Raw genomic sequence first — 19,493 nt, 5'->3', positions numbered from 1 at the left:
AGGCCGGGTGGTACCGGGTGGTCCTAAAATTGCATTGCTAAGCTTGTCCATTGGCGATTTAAAAGAACTAGTGTTTAAAGGCTTATTTAATTCCTGCATTGCTTTTTGTTAGGGGGGGGGCAGAACTTGAGCTTGCTATTGATTTTCATTGGCCCCCTTGGCCATGCCCATGACAGCAACAGTGAAACAATTAAAAGCCCAGCACTGTAAAGCAGCAGGCCGGTCTGTGACTGGGCATGTGGCTGGAAAGAGTCTGCAACAAATTCAGGGATATACAGGTGAAACTCGGAAAATTAGAATATCGTCGAAAAGTGCATTTATTTTAGGAATGCAACTTATTATTCATTTATTTTTCTTTTAATTTTTACAAATGCTTTCTTTTGGAAATTCCACAGTAATAAAACAAAGTTACATTAATACAAAAATAAACATCGCTATTGCATTTCATTAATTACACTCCATTTATAATTGACCCGCCTTAACAACAAATAATTACAATTACAACAAATAAAGGCTTGACATATCTTGCTTCGCATGTCATGCCTCTATCTCTTATATTGGTTTCACCTTTTAAGTTGCATTACTGAAATAAATGCACTTTTCGACGATATTCTAATTTTCCGAGTTTCACCTGTAAATGCAACGAATAAATAAAACTCTGGCTGGCAGGGAAATCTCCTCCTTCTCCTCGCCCTGCCAAACTCCTTGATCCTTTCAACTGAGCCCTTGGGATGCTGCAAAGAGTTAAATCAACAGAGGCTGTAGTTGCTAGAGAAGGGCCGGAAATCTGTGGGTTTTCCTTTCTCAAAAGTGTGTCTGTGTATGTGTGTGGCTGGGGGGTGGAGAATGGGAAACCCTCCAGTTTCCTTCCTGCTCCACCCTCTCCAGGAGGGAACCTGCCTTTTGAATCCCCAGCCTCGGTTTGCACTCCGTTGCTTGGCTGATCTGCAAAAGAGTTTTGCTCTGGATTTATTTCTGCTGCGCCTCTGGAAGGGAGGTGAGTTTTAAATGGGTGGGTGCAAGATCAGATGGGGGGGGGGAAGACACCAGGAGAGGGAGGTAATGGGCTGCAGGGACGAGGCACCTGTATCTCCAGTCATTCAAAAAGCAAACAAACATTTACATCTGTGCAACTTTCACGTGCCATAATCAGCTTCTACCTGGTTATTTCATCTGCTTCCTGCTTCCACTATGTGCTTTTGAGTGATCACTCGTAGCCGAGTAAGATTGTCTTCCATGAACACAGTCTTAACAGTGAGACCGTAAGTGACTGTGGAGGCCAATTCTAGATCCTTCCACAGTGGGGGACATTGGTTTCTGGGCAGAAGTTGATCATGGTGAGGGTTTGCCAAGCGTGCCTTCCTCTTAGCGCGTTTCTCCCTTGCGTCCTGAGTTCGAGCGTCTTCACAGCCCATGACACCTTTGGTAAAGGCTGTTCTCCAACTGGAGCGCTCGCAGGCCAGTGTTTCCCAATTGTTGGTGTTTATACCTGTACTACATTTTTAAAGATTTGCCCTGAGAGAGTCTTTAAACCTCTTTTGTTTTTGCCACCAGCATTATGCTTTCCATTCTTAAGTTGGGAATAGAGTAGTTGCTTTGGAAGACGATAACCAGGCATCCGCACAACATGCCTAGTCCAACGAAACTGATGTTGAAGAATCATTGCTTCGACACTAGTGATCTTTGCTTCTTCCAGTACACTGGCATTAGTTTGCATGTCGTCCCAAGTGATGTGTAAAGTTTTCGGAGACACCGTTGATAGAATATTTCAAGGAGCTGGAGATCGTCCATGTTTCACAAGTGTACAGTAAGGTTGGTAGTACAATAGCTTAGCATTTTGGTTTCCATGCAAATTTCCTGGCCCTTAAACACTCTGTGTTTCAACTGGGAGAAAGCTGCGCTCGCAGAGCTCAGGCAATGCCAGCCTTTGTAGAAAGATAACTACCCAGGTAGGAAAAGGGATTACACTTTCCAACTTTACACCATTAAATTGGATTTCACAGAATCATAGAGTTGGAAGAGACCACAGAGGCCATCCAGTCCAACCCCCTGCCAAGCAGGAAACACCATCAAAGCATTCTTGACATATGTCTGTCAAGCCTCTGCTTAAAGACCTCCAAAGAAGGAGACTCCACCACACTTCTTGGCAGCAAATTCCACTGCCGAACAGCTCTTACTGTCAGGAAGTTCTTCTTAATGTTTAGGTGGAATCTTCTTTCTTGTAGTTTGAATCCATTGCTCCGTGTCCGCTTCTCTGGAGCAGCAGAAAACAACCTTTCTCCCTCCTCTATATGACATCCTTTTATATATTTAAACATGGTTATCATATCACCCATTAACCTTCTCTTCTCCAGGCTAAACATACCCAGCTCCCTAAGCCGTTCCTCATAAAGCATCGTTTCCAGGCCTTTGACGACCATTTTGGTTGCCCTCTTCTGGACACGTTCCAGCTTGTCAGTATCCTTCTTGAACTGTGATGCCCAGAACTGGACACAGTACTCCAGAGTACTGTGGCACTGCAGAGGGGTTGCTTTGTGTTTGTTGGTGCAGCACTTTGTTTTTTGGGGGGATTTTGAACGATAGGCCAGGCTTTCCACAAGCTTCTGCGAAGATACTGGTTTAGAGGTCATCCTCTGAGTGTGCTCACACTACATTGTCATCAGCTCTATGAGGGAAGTTATGGTAACATTACTTTTTGCTTTCAGCCTACTCAGATTAAAGAGCTTTCCATCTGTTCAGTATATAATTTCTACCCTGGTGGGAAGTTTCCCTTTGACAATGTGTAGGATCATGGCGATGAAGATAATAAATAGAGTTGCGGCTGGGGAGAGCAGTACTGTTGTGTTCAGGACTTGCTTCCCTTTGTGGGCGCCTGGTTGGCCACTGTAAGAACAGGATGCTGGACTGGACTGGATCCATGGCTGTGTCCTTTCTCCACTGTCGGAGGCAGTATACTGGGACTTGCAACAAGTGTGTGGAGACCCATCTTAACACACTTTAATCCCCATCTCAACACTGGCAAAGATGGCACCCTTCCAATTTCACAGTTTGACAAATTACATTTTGATGTCTCTATTCTGATAAGCAACAATAGAAATAGTTACAGGTAGGTAGCCGTGTTGGTCTGAGTCGAAGCAAAATGAAAAAATTCCTTCAGTAGCACCTTAAAGACCAACTAAGTTTTAATTTTGTTATGAGCTTTCGTGTTCATGCACACTTCTTCAGATACACTTGAAACAGAAGAGCCAGACCCTTATTTATATACAGAGGGTGGTGGGGGTGGGTGGGAATGGGTGATGGGCTGATAGGAGTGGTAAACCTGTTGATGGCTGTTAACGACTGCTGATGACTGCAATAGGTCCAATAGAAAATACAATAGAAAATGCATCTTAAAAGGGAAGACAACTTTCAATTGTTAACTGGAGTGCTTACTACTTGAAATATTGTAACTACAGTATACATATATGCATACGTACACACACACACACACACATGCTGTTTTATTTACCGTATTTCTTTTTTTAAATATATTTTTATCAACACTGTTTTATTTCCGTGAAATTATTTTTATATATCATGCAAGTTATCTCATACAAGTTATCTCATACAATTTATATACTGCTTGATTGAAAAAACCGTTCAAAGCGATGTACAAAAAGAATAAAACTAAAAGTGATCAATAAAAACAGCTAAAAGCAGTTAAAAGCAGCTGCTTAAAACATTCAAATTGCCTGATGTCAGTGGGAGGGAATTCCAAAGTGTTACACTAACAGGTCAATTGTTATATATATACTGTGTATTTATTCGGCATATATCATATTAATACATGAATAAAAATGAAAACAAACCAAAAAATCCATGTCTTTTTCTGTAAACAGGTCCATCATCTGTGAGTGCAGCTTGTTTGAAGGACAGAAGTAAGGTCACAGGCCATTTATCCAAAAGTCTGAAGTTATAAGAAGGCAAGGAAGAGTGATATGAGGCTTGACTTGCAATAAGGCTGTCCCGTAGCTCGGGAAAGAAAATGACCGACCAGCAAAGGATTCTGGGAGGCCAGGCTGCTCTGGATGAAGACCAAATGGATGAGGAGGACCTCACAGGCCCTGAGCAAGTTGAGGGATCTGGAAGACGTGGGAAAGCACCTCACGGCATCCTTCGTCCCGGGAGCGTCAGGAGACTTATGAAGAGGATAACGATCCCCCGGGTTAAAGAGGAGGCTGAGGAGGGCCTGCTCCAGAGCCAGGGCTCCGGGTGGCTGGAGTCCCCCGGGGGGAAGCAGGCCCCTTGCTCGCAGCCGACAGAGCCCGCCATGCCCTGGGGAGACATCAAGGCCTTCCTGGCCCACTTTGAGGGGGCCGGCGAGGCCAACCAGTGGGCCACCCGGCTGGGAGAAGCAGCCGGGGAGGGCTTGGGTGGCCCCAACGCCCGAGAGAGTTACGGGACGATGAAGGCGGCCATCTTGCGCGGGGAGGCCAGCTGCAGGGAGTGGCAGCGCCAGCGCTTCCGTCTCTTCTGCTACGAGGAGGCTGAGGGCCCCCGGGAGGTTTGCGGGCAGCTGCGGGATTTCTGCCACCAGTGGCTGAAGCCGGAGAGGCGCAGCAAGGAGCAGATCCTGGAGCTGGTGATCCTGGAGCAGTTCCTGGCCGTCCTGCCCTCGGAGATGCAGGGCTGGGTGAAGGGAAGCGGCCCGGAGACCTGCGGGCAGGCGGTGGCCCTGGCGGAGGAGTTCCTGCTGAGGCAGCGAGAGGGCGAGCCCCAGGAAGAGGAGGTGAGGCTGCCGAGAGGGAGAGGGCAAGGCCTGAGAGCTGCTATTGCTCCGTATAGACTAGTATTGCTGGCACTGGTTGGCCAGCGCATTTCCCAGCCATGACCGGAGATGCGTGAGGCTGAACTCTGCCTCTGAAGTTGTGGTGCTTCAGACATGCAAGCTGGGCTTCATTTAGCTCAGGGGTTGGGAACTTCAGGCCTGGGGGCCACACACAGCTTCTGCTTGTCCCAGGCCACCCCCTCACTGCTCCTGCTTCCTAGAATTGTTGTGGTTGTTGCCTTCTCCCTATCTCGAGAGACATTGGAGTGTGACGACCTCGGAGCTCAAGCCTAGGTTTTGTGTATGGATGCCCTGGGTGCCCAGACTATTTGATTTTTCCACCCTGGAAAATCTTTAAATTTTATTGTTTAAAAACACAAAGAATAAAGAACACAAGAATACAAAAGAGTACAAAAGAACAACAAGATACAAATACACCAAATACAAAAGAAAAAAGCAACATCTAAAAGCACACAAATCACATTTCTACCATACCTATCATCGAAAAAAGATAAAGAATGAACACAGTCATTACATATATACACAAATACTTCCCATCCCTCTTATTATACAATTTTATATATCTTGTAGTCCACAGGTTTTTGCTTATAATATCTTTTTTTATATCTTTTCATTTCCACTTTCATCATTCCTCATTTTCTCAAACATCATTCAATGTCTGCGAGTAGAGAATTGTTTGGATAGTACAGTTTAAGATAATTTTTATACATGCTCCACTCTTTTGTTACTTTTTGCACAGGTAAGTCTCTTATTGAATCAGTCAATTTTGCCATTCGTATATAATTTAACATTAATATTTGCCAATCCGTTATTGTAGATAGCGTCTCATTTTTCCAGTTTTTTGCCACCAGTATTCTGGCAGACTATATGATTATTATCATTATATATTCATTCATATCCAGCTGTTTTTGGACTACAACTCATTCGAAATAGGCACTTCTCTGAGTTTTGCCATGCAGTTCTCTGGCCAGTTGACATGTACAGAAATGCATATATCTGGGTAAAGAAGTATGCATAAAAATTAGTGAAAATAACAGCCAAAAATGCATTATATTGTTGTGGGGGGGGGATGTGCTGCAAAAATGTGTATTTTATGCAAAATTGCATACAAAAAGTGTGTTGTGGTATCTCGTCCAGAAAAATAATAATAGCAAACTGACAAGGGAGAGTGAAGAGCTGAACTTACAATTAGGAAAATGGGAAACTGAGAGGAACTGTAATTGACAGATTCGCCCGTCCTTACTGTTGGGTACTTGCTGCCTTTCCAGGTCTTGCGGATATTTGAGGAAGGAGCTGGGGATTGCCTCGAGGATGAGCAGATCCTGCTGGATTCCAACCAGACACAGCTGGACAGTGAACATGAGCAAGAGAACAACCCAGATGAGAGCGTCTGTGGTAAGTGCAGTACATGGGTTAGTTGCCAGGTTTGATCTTCTCTTTGTGTTGCTTTTTAGCATCTCCACCCCCATTGTTCTGCCCAGACACTGAGGTCCAGTACCAAGGGCCTTTTGGCGGTTCCCTCATTGCGAGAAGCCAAGTTACAGGGAACCAGGCAGAGGGCCTTCTTGGTAGTGGCATCCGCCCTGTGGAACGCCCTTCCATCAGATGTCAAAGAGAAAAACAACTACCAGACTTTTAGAAGACATCTGAAGGCAGCCCTGTTTAGGGAGGCTTTTAATGTTTAATAGATCATTGTATTTTAGTATTCTGTTGGAAGCTGCCCAGAGTAGCTGGGGGAACCCAGCCAGATGGTTGGGGTATAAATAAATTATTATTATTATTATTATTATTATTATTATTATTATTATTATTATTATTATTCTTACCTGCCTTTGCAACCATGAAAGCTAGAGACATCCTTTGCCCTGCTGGGCAGAAACAGAGCCCCAGAACCTTGTCACTCATACAGATCTCTTTGGATGTTGTCTCTTAACAGGTGACCTTGAGGGATCCAGCGAAAACGAGGCTTCCATGGGAAATCCAAAGCAAACAGAGATTGATAGAGCCTTGCTCAGAAGAGAAAAATGTGTTTCCCGGCACCATCCAAAACCAGGACAAACTTCCAAGAAATGGCTCAGGACAAGGAGGAAGCAGGACACGGAGGAACCAGACAAAAGATCAGATGCGCCTTTCCTTGGAGTAGACGGTGTCAAGGACACCCCAGCGAGGCCTGCGTTCGAGAAGGTGGAGCCCTGTGAGGAAGAGGGGGGTGATTTTGGTGACGATGCGGACTTCTTAATCGATGCTGAGGGCAAGCCCCACAAACGCTCAGAGTTTGAGACGTCCAGTCAGAGAGCTGAGTTTATGAAGCATAGCGCGGGAGCCCAAGTGGCAAGTGAGAAGATATGCTGCTGTTTGAGCTGCGGGAAAAGCTTGCGCCCCAGTTTAAGCCCAGCTGAGCATGAGCAAAGCGACGCACGGGAAGAAGAGGCTTGCAGATGCTCAGACTGCGGGGAAAACCTCGACAGGGGCTTGGCACTTGTTAAGCGCGCAATAATCCACGCAGGAGAGAAGCGTTATGCGTGCTTAACCTGCGGGGAAAAGTTTAGCCTCTATTCAAGCCTCATGAAACACAAGCGCATCCACGCTGGAGAAGAGATGTATGCGCCCTTTGAGGCCGGGAAGCGAATCTGCCGGAGCGACAGCCCTCCTTCCGTGACAGAGAAAACTCTGGTGGCAGAGAAACCTTACACTTGCCCGACTTGTGGGAAGAGCTTCAGTAAGAGTTCCGGCCTCCGTTTCCACAAGAGAATCCACACCGGCGAGCGGCCTTACGCCTGTGGGGATTGCGGGAAGAGCTTCAGCCAGCGGTCCAACCTTATCCTGCACCAGAGGACCCACACCGGGGTGAAGCCTTTCCGGTGTTCCAAGTGCGGGAAGAGCTTCCTCCGCAGCTCGGACCTGGTGAGGCACGAAATCACCCACACGGGAGAGAAGCCGTACACGTGTGCTGAGTGTGGCAGGTCCTTCGGCCACAACTCAACGCTCATTGCCCACGAGAGGACCCACACGGGCGAGAAGCCGTACAAGTGCTCCATCTGCGGGAGAAGCTTCCGGCACCATTCGGGCCTTATCAAACATGAGAGGACCCACACTGGGGAGAGGCCATATGCCTGCCCGGCTTGCGGGAAAGGCTTCAGCCAGAGTTCAGGCCTCACGCTCCACATGAGGACCCACACGGGAGAGAAGCCTTACCAGTGTTTGGCTTGTGGGAAGAGCTACAGCCAGAGGTCAAAGCTTACCAAGCACGAGAGAACTCACCTGACGGAATAACTTTTCTCATTTTCTCATTCAGAGGATCAGGGTGTGAGGGGGTAGAGGTTGGACCTCAAACCTCTGGTCTGTAGGGTGCTTGGGGGGGGGGAAACATCAATTACATGTGAGGGCTGCCAAACAGTGGACTCCGTTAGCAAACCTGATTGTGGAGGCATCCCCTCAGCAGTGCCATGTGGCACATTTTGACCTGTGTCCACACCAGGTGTCGCCAAACAACACCTACAGGAGACAGTGTGCCCACCAGTACCTCCTGTGGCACCTATAGAAAACCTGATTAAATCGCCTCTCAAACATCCACAAGTTGAAAGGGACCCTGCTCTTCTTGCTCATTTCCTGCCTGCACTGTCTCAGCCCCTCCTACATTGAATGTGTCTCTTTATAGCTGCCCACATTTCACTAGGTGCCAGGGCTTCTGAATGGGAGAGAAGAGCAACTACCTTCTCTCTGTAAGTGAATGCAGTGGTGGCAGATGCAGGTGACTGTTTTTTCTTGAGGGGGAAGGTGCATGCCTGCATCTTTTTGCGGCCCTGTCCCTTTTCCTGCTCTTGTGGATGTGGCCACCATTTTGTGCTATGCCACATCCCCGCGGCAGCCATTTTGTGACTGGTGCCGTTGGCAGTTTCTCAGAATTCCACTGGCCCAAAAAATGTGGCCGACCACACGCTATTGTCCTCATCAGAATGCTATCCTGTATAATTTCCCCCTTAATTGAGATGTACCGTCTCTGTGGAAAACCTCTTGCTGTGGAATTTAATCCAATAAATTTAAAACAAACAAAGAAGCTGTAAAAACAGATTAAATTGGGCGGGGAGGAAGGGACATCACTTGGTTGAGGATGACATCGTCAAGATGCTGTGGAAAATGTGGACAGTACCAAGTCCGCAATAAACTGTGGAAGTGAATTGTGTTTCTCAGGGCTTCAGCATGAATTGTGGGTGGTCCTCGTAGCCCCCAACAACTCAAGTGTCTCCCATTTGAATGTTTGTTCAAACAATGAGCTATTCCCCAGCTTTTGTTGTTGTTCCAGTAAGCGAGGTGTTTGCTCTTTATTTTTCTAATCTTGACTTGTCTTTTTCTTAACGTGGTTTTACCTGCTACAAAGGGCGCTTCCAGACTCTCGCTATTTGGCGGGCAGGATTCCTTCATATACCAGCAAATTCAGGTTGCACAGTTGCAGTTGATGGGGAGGTCTTGTGCCACAAATCCACTTCCATCCCCCAAGAAAGGATTAGACTTTTTTCGGGAAGGAAAGTGATGGGGAAACTCACTGAGGTAACCCTTGCTTGGATGCAGTTTTATGTAGCATTCCCACAAACAAAGCAGAATTTGTGAGAACATAGGAAAGCTCCCTTATCTACCAAGTTCAGACCATGGGGTCCATCTTGCTCTCAGTAGTTTTTACTTTGACTGGCAGTGGCTCTCCTGGATTTCAAACAGGATCCTCTCCCAGCATTCCCACAGATTCCAGGGATTAAATCTGCATGCAAAGCAGATGCACTGCAGCCAACACCTGTCTAATCTGTGAACAAATGACAGCGAATGTTCAATAAACAAGACACCTGGAAGGTGTCCAAATGTAAATCTCACATTTGCTTATAATTGAAAATAGTTGTTTGGAAGGGGGAAAGCATACTGTCTTCGTTTTTTCAATGGTGTATGTATACGTGCTGGGGATTGAGGGGCACCCCTTCATGGGAAAGGGAAAATACCTCGCCTAAGGTGGTGTCTGTTGTATGCTTTTTTCACTTGCATCTGTATTAAAAAAAAGATATTTCTTTTAAAAATGGATGGTTAATTGGGATGTGTATTTAAAGGAGCTGTGGTTATTTTTTGGGGGGGGGGGTCTATTAAAATGTTTGATTAAAGCAAGGGTGGCTAATTCCCATTTAGCCTCAGTATGTTTTTCTGGATCCCTGAACACTGATTTTGGCAAGGGTAATGTCAGCCCAGCTCACACACAGTGAGAGCCCTGCCTTGAGCAGACCCCAGCCCTCTTGGGAGGGTAAAAAATGGCCCCTCCTCAGGCATCAGCACCATAGTTTGACAAGCACAGAGAGTATGGTAACTCCAGCCTCCCTTAGCTGATCAGCATGCACAGTCTCTCAGGTATTGCGATTTTATGAGGGATTATTTACTGAGGCCTGCAGGTGCCATCAGGGGTACTGGCACCCGCAGGCCCCACTCTGGCAACCCCTGAGGAGTGACAAATCCAGAAAACATTCCAATTAAAGCATTATTTTGGGGGACCCAGGTGGCACTGTGGGTTAAACCACTGGGCCTAGGGCTTGCTGATCAGAAGGTCGGCGGTTCGAATCCCTGTGACGGGGTGAGCTCCCGTTGCTTGGTCCCAGCTCCTGCCAACCTAGCAGTTCGAAAGCACGTCAAAATGCAAGTAGATAAATAGGAACCGCTACAGCGGGAAGGTAAACGACGTTTCCATGTGCTGCTCTGGTTTGCCAGAAGCGGCTTTGTCATGCTGGCCACATGACCTGGAAGCTATACGCCGGCTCCCTCGGCCAATAATGCGAGATGAGCGCGCAACCCCAGAGTCGGTTCACGGCTGGACCTAATGGTCCCTTTACCTTTACCTTTAAAGCATTATTTTATTGGTATTTAATCTTCATCAACAATAACCAGAACAAAAGAATAACTACAATAGATTCCGACTAAACATCAGGAAGAACTTTCTGCCGGAAAGAGCTGTTGGACAGTGGAAAGGACTCCCTCGGGAGGTGGTGGGCTCTCCTTCCTTGGAGGTTTTCGAGCAGAGGTTGGGTGGCCCTCTGTCACGGATGCTTTAGCTGAGATTCAGGGGCTTATACTAGATAACCCTCGGGGGTCCCTTCCAACTCTACAATTATAGGGTTCTCTGCTTATTCAACGGTTAAATTTGTCACTTCCAGTTCCTTTACATAGGCTGTGCTTTGGTGTTGAAAGTAAAGAACAGCTAAATGAGCAAATGAGCAAGCAAAATTCATAGCTGTCCCTTAGCCTGGTGGTTTTTTTTGGATATGCTGCTGGCGGATTATGTCCAAATTACACAGAGTTTGTGAAATTAATGAAATTGTTCTAAACTGCAAAAAAATAAAAATAAAACATTTTAAAAGGCCATTACAGGAACAGGGTGTTGTTGTCTGCTGTAATGTATCTGGATGGATGGCAGCTAAACGATTGAGGTTGAATCCTGACAAGACAGAAGTACTGTTTGTGGGGGACAGGAGGCGGGCAGGTGTGGAGGACTCCCTGGTCCTGAATGGGGTAACTGTGTCCCTGAAGGACGAGGTGTGCAGCCTGGGAGTCATTTTGGACTCACAGCTGTCCATGGAGGCGCAGGTCAATTCTGTGTCCAGGGCAGCTGTCAATCAGCTCTATCTGATACGCAGGCTGAGACCCTACCTGCCTGCAGACTGTCTCACCAGAGTGGTACATGCTCTAGTTATCTCCCGCTTGGACTACTGCAATGCGCTCTACGTGGGGCTACCTTTGAAGGTGACCCGGAAACTACAACTAATCCAGAATGCGGCAGCTAGACTGGTGACTGGGAGCGGCCGCCGAGACCACATAACACCGGTCTTGAAAGATCTACATTGGCTCCCAGTATGTTTCCGAGCAAAATTCAAAGTGTTGGTGCTGACCTTTAAAGCCCTAAACGGCCTCGGACCAGTATACCTGAAGGAGCGTCTCCATCTCCATAGTTTTGCCTGGACACTGAGGTCCAGCACCGAGGGCCTTCTGGCAGTTCCCTCGTTGCGAGAAGCCAAGGCAGAGGGCCTTCTCGGTAGTGGCGCCCGCCCTGTGGAACGCCCTCCCATCAGATGTCAAAGAGAAAAACAACTACCAGACTTTAGAAGATATCTGAAAGCAGCCCTGTTTAGGGAGGCTTTTAATGTTTAATAGATTACTGTGTTTTATTTTTCTGTTGGAAGCTGCCCAGAGTGGCTGGGGAAACCCAGCCAGATGGGCGGGGTATAAATAATAAATTCTTATTCTTATCATCTAATAAATAGAAGTCAAGCATGGAGATGTGATTTGGGGGTAAGAAATGTTAACTGGGCTTCAAAGTCAAAGCAATACAAATGGCCATCGGAAGAGGGTTGTGGGACCAGTAAGTTCAAGGCTAAAGTTAACCAGCAGCAAGATGCACTTTGACTCTGCATGTCCCACCCTCTTCAGAAGATTTTAACATTGCATTTTAATCTTGCAGCAACTGCTTAATGCACAGGTCAACGAGGTGCAGGAGCCCTGCCGTTTTTGGCATCGAGGCACCTTCAAAAGGAGGAGCACAAATCTCAAACAACCAAACAAACCTACTGGGTGCGTTTTAATCGATTCCAGAGGGCTGGTAGGTTTGAAAGGGTTAAGGGTTAAAAAAAAGGCGCGCCTCGCTTCCTAGAGTGGCCCTGAGAATGAGTGGGCACGTGGGTGTACGCCGATTTGTGTTGAAGGTTCCTTCCTGTTCCGCCTTCTGGACCCTCCCCCGCCTGCCCTCCCACTGTTGGCAGAAGTGGCACCTGGAGATTGGTGTTCAGCTGCAGCAGCGACCTTGCAGGGATCGCCCTCAAAGGAGGTGAGAGATGCGGGGAGCCTCCCTTCTCATCGGGGTGGAAAGCGAATTCAGCATTTTTTTTCCAGGCCGAGGTGAACAGTGGGGCTTTTTATTTTGCAGTTTTCCCTTAGTTTGGAGTCCCAAAAGGACCTGCAGATTCAGATTATTTTCCTTGCTTGGTTGAAAGCCACTGGGTGGGGTGGGGGCAACATAGATTTTCTCTCCTTCTCACCCCACACCGTTTCCCTTTCTTTTTAAAGCCAGGGTGGGTTGGGTTGCTAGGAATGTATCTTTGGAACCACAGAATTGTTGAATTGGAAGGGTCCCCGAGGGTCATCCAGTCCAACCCCCTGCAATGCAGGAATCTTTTTGCCCAACCTGGGGCTCGAATCCACAACAATATACCGATCATTTACACCAGGCATCCCCAAACTCGGCCCTCCAGATGTTTTGGGACTACAACTCCCATCATCCCTAGCTAACAGGACCAGTGGTCAGGGATGATGGGAATTGTAGTCCCAAAACAACTGGAGGGCCGAGTTTGGGGATGCCTGATTTAGACCATCTAGCGGAGCTGGCTGTAGCTCTTGTGGGGTTTTGGACAGGAGAAATTTCCAGCCTTTACATGGAGGTGCCGGGGATTGAACCTGACAGTCATTGATGACTATGCTTGGCTATGCTTGGAGGAAATAATGCTTCTAAATACCAGTTGCTGGAAACCACAGGAGGTGAGAGTGCCCTTGTGTTCGCATCCCGCTTGCAGGTTCATCTTATTTCAACATTCTCGGAGCCTCCCTCAGAGTGGAGACCTGGAGAAGGGCCTCAGAAGAAGATCTAAGGAGAGACATTCCAGAACATATTGGGGTCCTGAGCTGCCTCAGGGTGTAAGAAATATGAGTTTGTAATAAATCTTTTATTTAAAAAAAATTGTTTTCAAATAGGGGCAAAAATGTGCTGAGGCTTTTGTTTTTCTCACAAACAGGGAGAATTGAGTTTGTCCTGAGCCCATGGCATCCCTGCCATTACTTCCCCAAACTGTGACACTGCAGAAGGTTGCATCCGTGGCATCGGATCAGCCTGTTGAATGAGCATCAGGGTGAGCATAAAACTCATGGGCTGCGGGACTGCGAAGACTTCAAGGTGGGCTCTTCTGAGAGCAGCTGGAAGCCTGAGCTGGCGTTTGGAAACTGGAAGTAAGGCAACGGTTGACTTCAGAGATGTCTCTTGTGGAAAGAAAGAGGGCGTCAAAATGGGAGTCGGCAGGAAGCCAGGACCAAGATGTGCCTGAGAAGTCAGGAGCGAAGGTGGAGGAACTGGATCCAAAAGGCCGTGGGCCAGGGGACAGAGTGGAGGAAAAGCAAGAGGGGAAGGAAAAAACACGGATTATCCAGTGTGGAGCCACTGAGGACTTGCTGAGATGGCCGCCGCTCCCTCAGGTGAAGCAAGAACCGGGTGACAAAGTGACTGAGCATTGGGAAGCCCAGTGGCAAGAATTCTTGAAGGCCACACCATCCCTTCGCTCGACACTTGAAGACCCGCCGGTGTGTCCGCCATGGAGCGACTCGATGGCCTTTCTTGCCTCCTTTGAGGGAGCAGCTACCGTTCGCCGCTGGGCTCGAGGGGAGCGGGTGACCCGTCTCGCACCTTCCTCCGGCAGAGAAGCGGACCGAGCTTCCAGCCCCCTGAACGTCACCGAGGTGGGGTCCTCCAGGAAGGGTAGGGAAGACTTTGTGGGGACAGAGATGCAGGACCCACAGCTGTGTCCGCAGAAGGCCGAGGGCCTCCGGGAGGTTTGCTGCCGACTCCGGGAGCTTTGCCAACAGTGGCTGACGCCCAAGACACCCATGGAGGAGCAGGTTCTGGAGCTGGTCATCTTGGAGCAGTTCCTCTCCATCTTGCCCCCGGACATGCAGAGCTGGGTGAGGGAGCGCTGCCCGGCAGCATGTGCCCAGGCAGTGGCCCTGGCTGAGGCCTTCCTGCTGAGGTGTCGAGAGGCCGAGAAGCAGCAGCGTGAGGTGAGCATCTTTTGCCCCGATGGAGGGAGGCTGCCATGGGCTGCAGAGCAGATCTGAAGTGTCAGAAGGCAGACTTCTGGCGGGAGAGGGCAAGGATGGGTGCTGTGATGGTGTGTGTGTCCCCCCCCCCCATCTCCCTGCAACTGGAAGGGCCGTAGCTCAAAGGCAGCACTTCTGCTTTGCATGCAGAAGGTTCCAGGTTCAATCCTTGGCATTGCCGGGTCAGGGCTGGGAATGTCTCCCAACTCCAACCTTGGAGAGCCACTTGCAGGTAGACTATAGTGCAGGTAGACAATACTGAGCTAGGCGGAGCAGCAATTGCATGGCTCAAGATAATGTAGCTTCAAACATCGTTTCATATTCTATGCTACTTTACCCATCTAGATCTACTTTATCTGTAAAGGTAAAGGACCCCTGGACGGTTAAGTCCAGTCAAAGGCAACTATGGGGTTGCGGCGCTCATCTCGCTTTCAGGCCAAGGGAGCCAGTGTTTGTCTGCAGACAGCTTTCTGAGTTAGGTGGCCAGAATGACTAAACCGCTTCTGGCACAACAGAACACTGTGACAAGTGCCAGAGCGTATGGAAATGCCATTTACCTTCCCGCCATAGCAGTACCTATTTATCTACTTGCACTGGCATGCTTTCGAACTGCTAGGTTGGCAGGAGCTGGGACAGAGCAACGGGAGCTCATTCCTTTGTGGGGATTCGAACCACCGACCTTCCAATTTGCAAGCCCAAAAAGCTCAGTGGTTTAGACCACAGCATACAGGAGTTACTTCCTACATAAGGAAAACAAGTGAGGCAGAGCTACAATGCGCAGAGTGGTTGAAATATCAGTCCCTCTTTTTGTAGCTGTTTGAGGAGAACAGAGGGTTTCTTAACAACGCTCAGCACCCCCAGAAAACTACAGTTCCCTGGATGCTTTGGGGGAAGCACTGACTGTTTGACGTCGTATAATTCTGCTTTAAATGCAGCGTGCAGATGCGCCAGAGTGCAGTGTGTGTTGGAAACCAGCTATTAGACCCATTGCTGCCCTGCTAACTTGTAATGTTGCTCACAAAGGCATTCACATGGGTGACATTGGAAAGGAGCGCATGTGTCAGTATGTGTGCCGTTTGTGTGTGTGCACGGCATCCAGCCCTTGCCTGTAGCTTTTCCCTTTTCAGCCCTGCCACCCTGCACTGATGCAAGACCTTCACTGCTGCTGTTGCAGGTCCCGGGGCCTCTAGAGATGACGGCTCTGAACTTCTCAATGGCTGAGTGGACACTTTCCAACATCTGGCAGAAACACTTCAGCAGAGGGAGCAAGCTGGAGGGGGACAGAGATGCCGGCTTGCTGGGTAAGGAGAGAAGCATGTCACCGGCAGTAGACAGCAACATTAATAATGGGATTTCGGTGCTGGCTCTTTTTCCAATATGCAAGTTAAGTTTCTAGTCCTTCATGCTGTCTTCCTTGGGACGTTATCAGGTTCTTCTTCCTGCCACTCATTGGGAAAGGGGCTCTGGATTTTTATTTTTATTTTGTACTTCTGCAAACCTGGGTATATCCCTTCACTCCCAACCATGCCGATACTTCCTTTAAGCATGGATCATTCACCTTTTATTCATTCATTCATTCATACATACATACATACATTCATACATTCATACATTCACACATTCATTCATACATACATTTAGTGAGTTTCACCCCCACCCTTCCTCCCAAAGAAACCAAAGGCAGGAAGCAGTGAGTGATAGAAAAGAATGTTTACAAATCGTAAAACTTCTTTAAAGCGTCTGAAAAACAGTTCTGGCACATGCACACTGGGAAGGATCTCTGCTGAAAAGACTGGTTGGTCTTCAGTAGACAGCAAAAAGACAGCAGAGATGGGAGGAGATTCCCCAGGGAAGGTGCCACCCCCCACTACAGGCCCGATTCCTACATTGCACAAAACATAACTTATTATAAAGTGGCATTTGCAGGAGTACCCCGCCCCCTGCAGCAATCAATTGAGAATATAGGAATGAGATGATCTTTCAGGTATCCTGGCCCCTGGGCTATATAGCCTTTATACACCCAAGCCATGTGAGTTTTAATCTGTTTTTAGTCTCTTGCTGTCTTAATTTTTCAAATGTCTTCAATTGTTAATTTTTCTTTGTTTTTTTCTTTGCTTTTTTTTTGTAAACTGCCTTGGTAGAGAATCAGAGAGTTGTATTCCATGGTCAAACAGCTCTTAACCGCCAGAAAATTTGTTCAGCTGGTGGTTTTGGTCTTGTTTTACAATCAAGAGGTGGATTAATTTTATGAAATAAATAAACAAACCAGCATCTTGAACTTGGCCTGGTAGCTAATTGGCAGTCCATGTTGCAGAATACATGCACACGAAAAACCACTGCCCTGCCCAGGGCTGGGGAGCATCTCTCCCAGGCACAAGGTATGACTCACGTGCCGACTCTTTTTTTATTTTTACCTTATTCCAGGTGGGTGGCGAAGTGAGGATGAGAAAAACCTCTTACTCAGAAGAAGCGAGCAGATGACGACACTGAGGCAGGCCAAGGAGAACGTGGTCCAATGTCCTAACCAGGGGGATGCCCTTAAGAATCTGGACAGGCCAGAGAGGAAGCAGGAGCCTCTCAGAGGGATCAAGTCCAATAGACTCTCCCGTTGCAGTGGAGAAAAGGACAAGGGCGACCTCAGCGTGGCTGGGACTCTGCAAGGACTTTCTAAGGATGAAAGGGAGGAACTCTCGAGGGTGTGCCCCGACCGCCCAGCACACGAGGGAGCGAACGCAGACATGAAAATATACAACTGCGCGGATTGTGGGAAAAGCTTTTCCCGCAGCTCAAACCTCATGAGCCACCAGAGGACCCACGCGGGCGACAAGCCGTACAAATGTTCGGACTGCGGGAAGGGCTTCACCCGCAGCTCGAACCTGATCAACCACCAGAGGACCCACACAGGAGAGAGGCCCTACACATGCCTGGACTGCGGGGAGAGCTTTTCCCGAAGCTCGCAGCTCATCAGCCACCGTCGGATCCACACGGGGGAGAAGCCGTACCAGTGCTCCGAGTGCCGGAAGTCGTTCAGCTTGCGCTCGCTCCTTATCCGCCACCAGAAGATCCACACGGGCGAGAAGCCGTACCAGTGCGCCGAGTGCGGGAAGAGGTTCATCGAGAGCTCCGAGCTCATCACGCATGAGAGGACCCACACGGGCGAGAAGCCCTACAAGTGCGCCGACTGCGGCATCAGTTTTTGCCAAAGCTCGAACCTCTTGGCGCACACCCGGACCCACACGGGGGAAAAGCCCTACCGGTGCGCCAGCTGTGGGAAGAGCTTCAGCCGCAGCTCGAACCTCATTGTGCACGAGAGGACGCACACGGGCGAGAAGCCCTACGAGTGCTCCTACTGCGGGAAAGGCTTCAGCCAGAACTCCCGCCTTCTCAGCCACAAGAGAACCCACGCCAGGGAGGCCGTGTGAAAAGCCATTGGGAAAGCGCTCTGCTCTCGAGAGAAAAAGCAACACCAGGCACGCTTCGGACAAATGGGGACGTCGAAAACTCTGGATCTGTTAGGCACAAGAATGTCTGTGCATAACGGAAGCAGGGGAACCTGTGGTCCTCTGGGAGCTGCTGAACTAGAACTCACATTGTCCCTTCTCACTGGGGCGGATGGGAGTTGTAGCTCAGCAACGTTTAGAGCAGTTCCCCAAACTTGGGTTTCCTGCTGTTTTTGGACTACAACTCCCATCACCCCTAGCTAGCAGGGCCAGTGGTCAGGGACAATGGGAACTGTTGTCCAAAAACAGCTAGAAACCCTGGTTCAGAGGGCCACTATTCCTGATGCAGAAGGACATGGTAAAGAATCAAAATACGGTAGTTTCCGGTGGCTGCAGGGAGAGATTGGGTGGGGGTCTTGATGCTGCAGAAGCTGAGCTCCCTTGTGGTACAGACAGGCCTTCCTCTGCCTCGTCCCAAGGATCCTGGCTCCTCATCCTCAGATTGAGCCTGATCTGAGACTTACTCTGAAGCAGAGGTTTCCAGTCGCCCTCTGATGAGCACTCCTTGGACTGAGACATCTTACGAAACTCAAATACAGTACCGTTTTGGAGTTCCTGATTCCACCGGGTCGGCATTGTGATGGTTATTTTATTTGCCCCAGTGGAGTTACTTGAAATCTGCTTATGGCTTTGCTTAATCTTCTTCGTTGCTGCTTTTGTCCTGCACGTGTTTGAATTGTTGCAGAGTTTGAGATACTTGAAAAAAATTAATAAAATGCCAATGGGAAAAAAATAGAATAAGAAATGTTTATAGTACAGTACTTCTCTCTCTCCTAGTCAATAATGTATTGATGTTGGATTAGATTCAGTGGAATTTGCGCAGATGGAAAAGTGATCAAGGAGAGAGGAACTCTTAACATAACATTGAGATATTGCCCATGAAATATTTTTGTTCTCCAGACGCTTCAGGTTACAGACACTTTAGAAAGATTTTTCCTCCAAAAGCATTTCATTTTAAAAATCCAATTTAAATAGAAAAAAATCCGATTTTTGGAAGGAAGATTGGAAGGAATTTATTGTATATATACAGAAGCAATATACACAGCTTAATACATTAGCAGGATTTTTAAAAGACTTGTAAAGGCATTATGATTGGACCATAAGTAATTTTAATGATTTCATAATTTAAAATGGACATGTGGTAGGATGATAAACAATGGAACCAGGGAAGGGAATAGGGGGAAGTTTGAATATGTATTGTTGCTTTTATTTTTTGTTGGTTTTGGAAAATAAATAAATAAAATAATATTTTTTAAAAAGCAAAAAAAAGTGGCTTTACCTCTTTTCTG

The 19,493-nt window shown here is 47.8% G+C and overlaps 2 protein-coding genes across 2 annotated transcripts; both read left to right on the top strand.

Moving 5' to 3' along the window:
- The first annotated feature begins 833 nt into the window (after window positions 1–833).
- On the top strand, window positions 834–19,473 carry LOC118080145 (uncharacterized). The gene is made up of 5 exons (XM_088664301.1): window positions 834–997; window positions 3,879–4,768; window positions 6,097–6,223; window positions 6,765–8,097; window positions 17,445–19,473. The coding sequence occupies exons 2-5, from the start codon at window positions 4,025–4,027 to the stop codon at window positions 18,124–18,126; spliced, it is 2,886 nt and encodes a 961-aa protein (XP_088520427.1). The 5' UTR covers window positions 834–997; window positions 3,879–4,024; the 3' UTR covers window positions 18,127–19,473.
- Window positions 12,515–19,473, top strand: LOC148687092 (uncharacterized). Its single transcript, XM_088664228.1, has 4 exons — window positions 12,515–12,671; window positions 13,633–14,665; window positions 15,832–16,005; window positions 17,129–19,473. Exons 2-3 carry the CDS (start codon window positions 13,868–13,870, stop codon window positions 15,892–15,894), a joined length of 861 nt encoding a protein of 286 aa, XP_088520354.1. The 5' UTR covers window positions 12,515–12,671; window positions 13,633–13,867; the 3' UTR covers window positions 15,895–16,005; window positions 17,129–19,473.
- Window positions 19,474–19,493: the final 20 nt, after the last annotated feature.

The sequence above is a fragment of the Zootoca vivipara genome, chromosome 2, assembly GCF_965207765.1.
Source record: "Zootoca vivipara chromosome 2, rZooViv2.hap1.1, whole genome shotgun sequence".
Classification (NCBI taxonomy): Eukaryota; Metazoa; Chordata; class Lepidosauria; order Squamata; family Lacertidae; genus Zootoca; species Zootoca vivipara.
Note: the sequence above shows the minus strand (reverse complement) of the source record. Positions and strands in the feature narration are given on the sequence as shown.

Coding starts and splice junctions, on each gene's coding strand:
- LOC148687092 (XM_088664228.1), top strand. CDS start 13,868: ATGTCTCTTGTGGAAAGAAAGAGGGCGTCAAAATGGGAGTCGGCAGGA. Junction 14,666..15,831: donor CCGAGAAGCAGCAGCGTGAG/GTGAGCATCTTT, acceptor TTCCCTTTTCAG/CCCTGCCACCCTGCACTGAT.
- LOC118080145 (XM_088664301.1), top strand. CDS start 4,025: ATGACCGACCAGCAAAGGATTCTGGGAGGCCAGGCTGCTCTGGATGAA. Junction 4,769..6,096: donor GCGAGCCCCAGGAAGAGGAG/GTGAGGCTGCCG, acceptor CTGCCTTTCCAG/GTCTTGCGGATATTTGAGGA. Junction 6,224..6,764: donor CCCAGATGAGAGCGTCTGTG/GTAAGTGCAGTA, acceptor GTCTCTTAACAG/GTGACCTTGAGGGATCCAGC.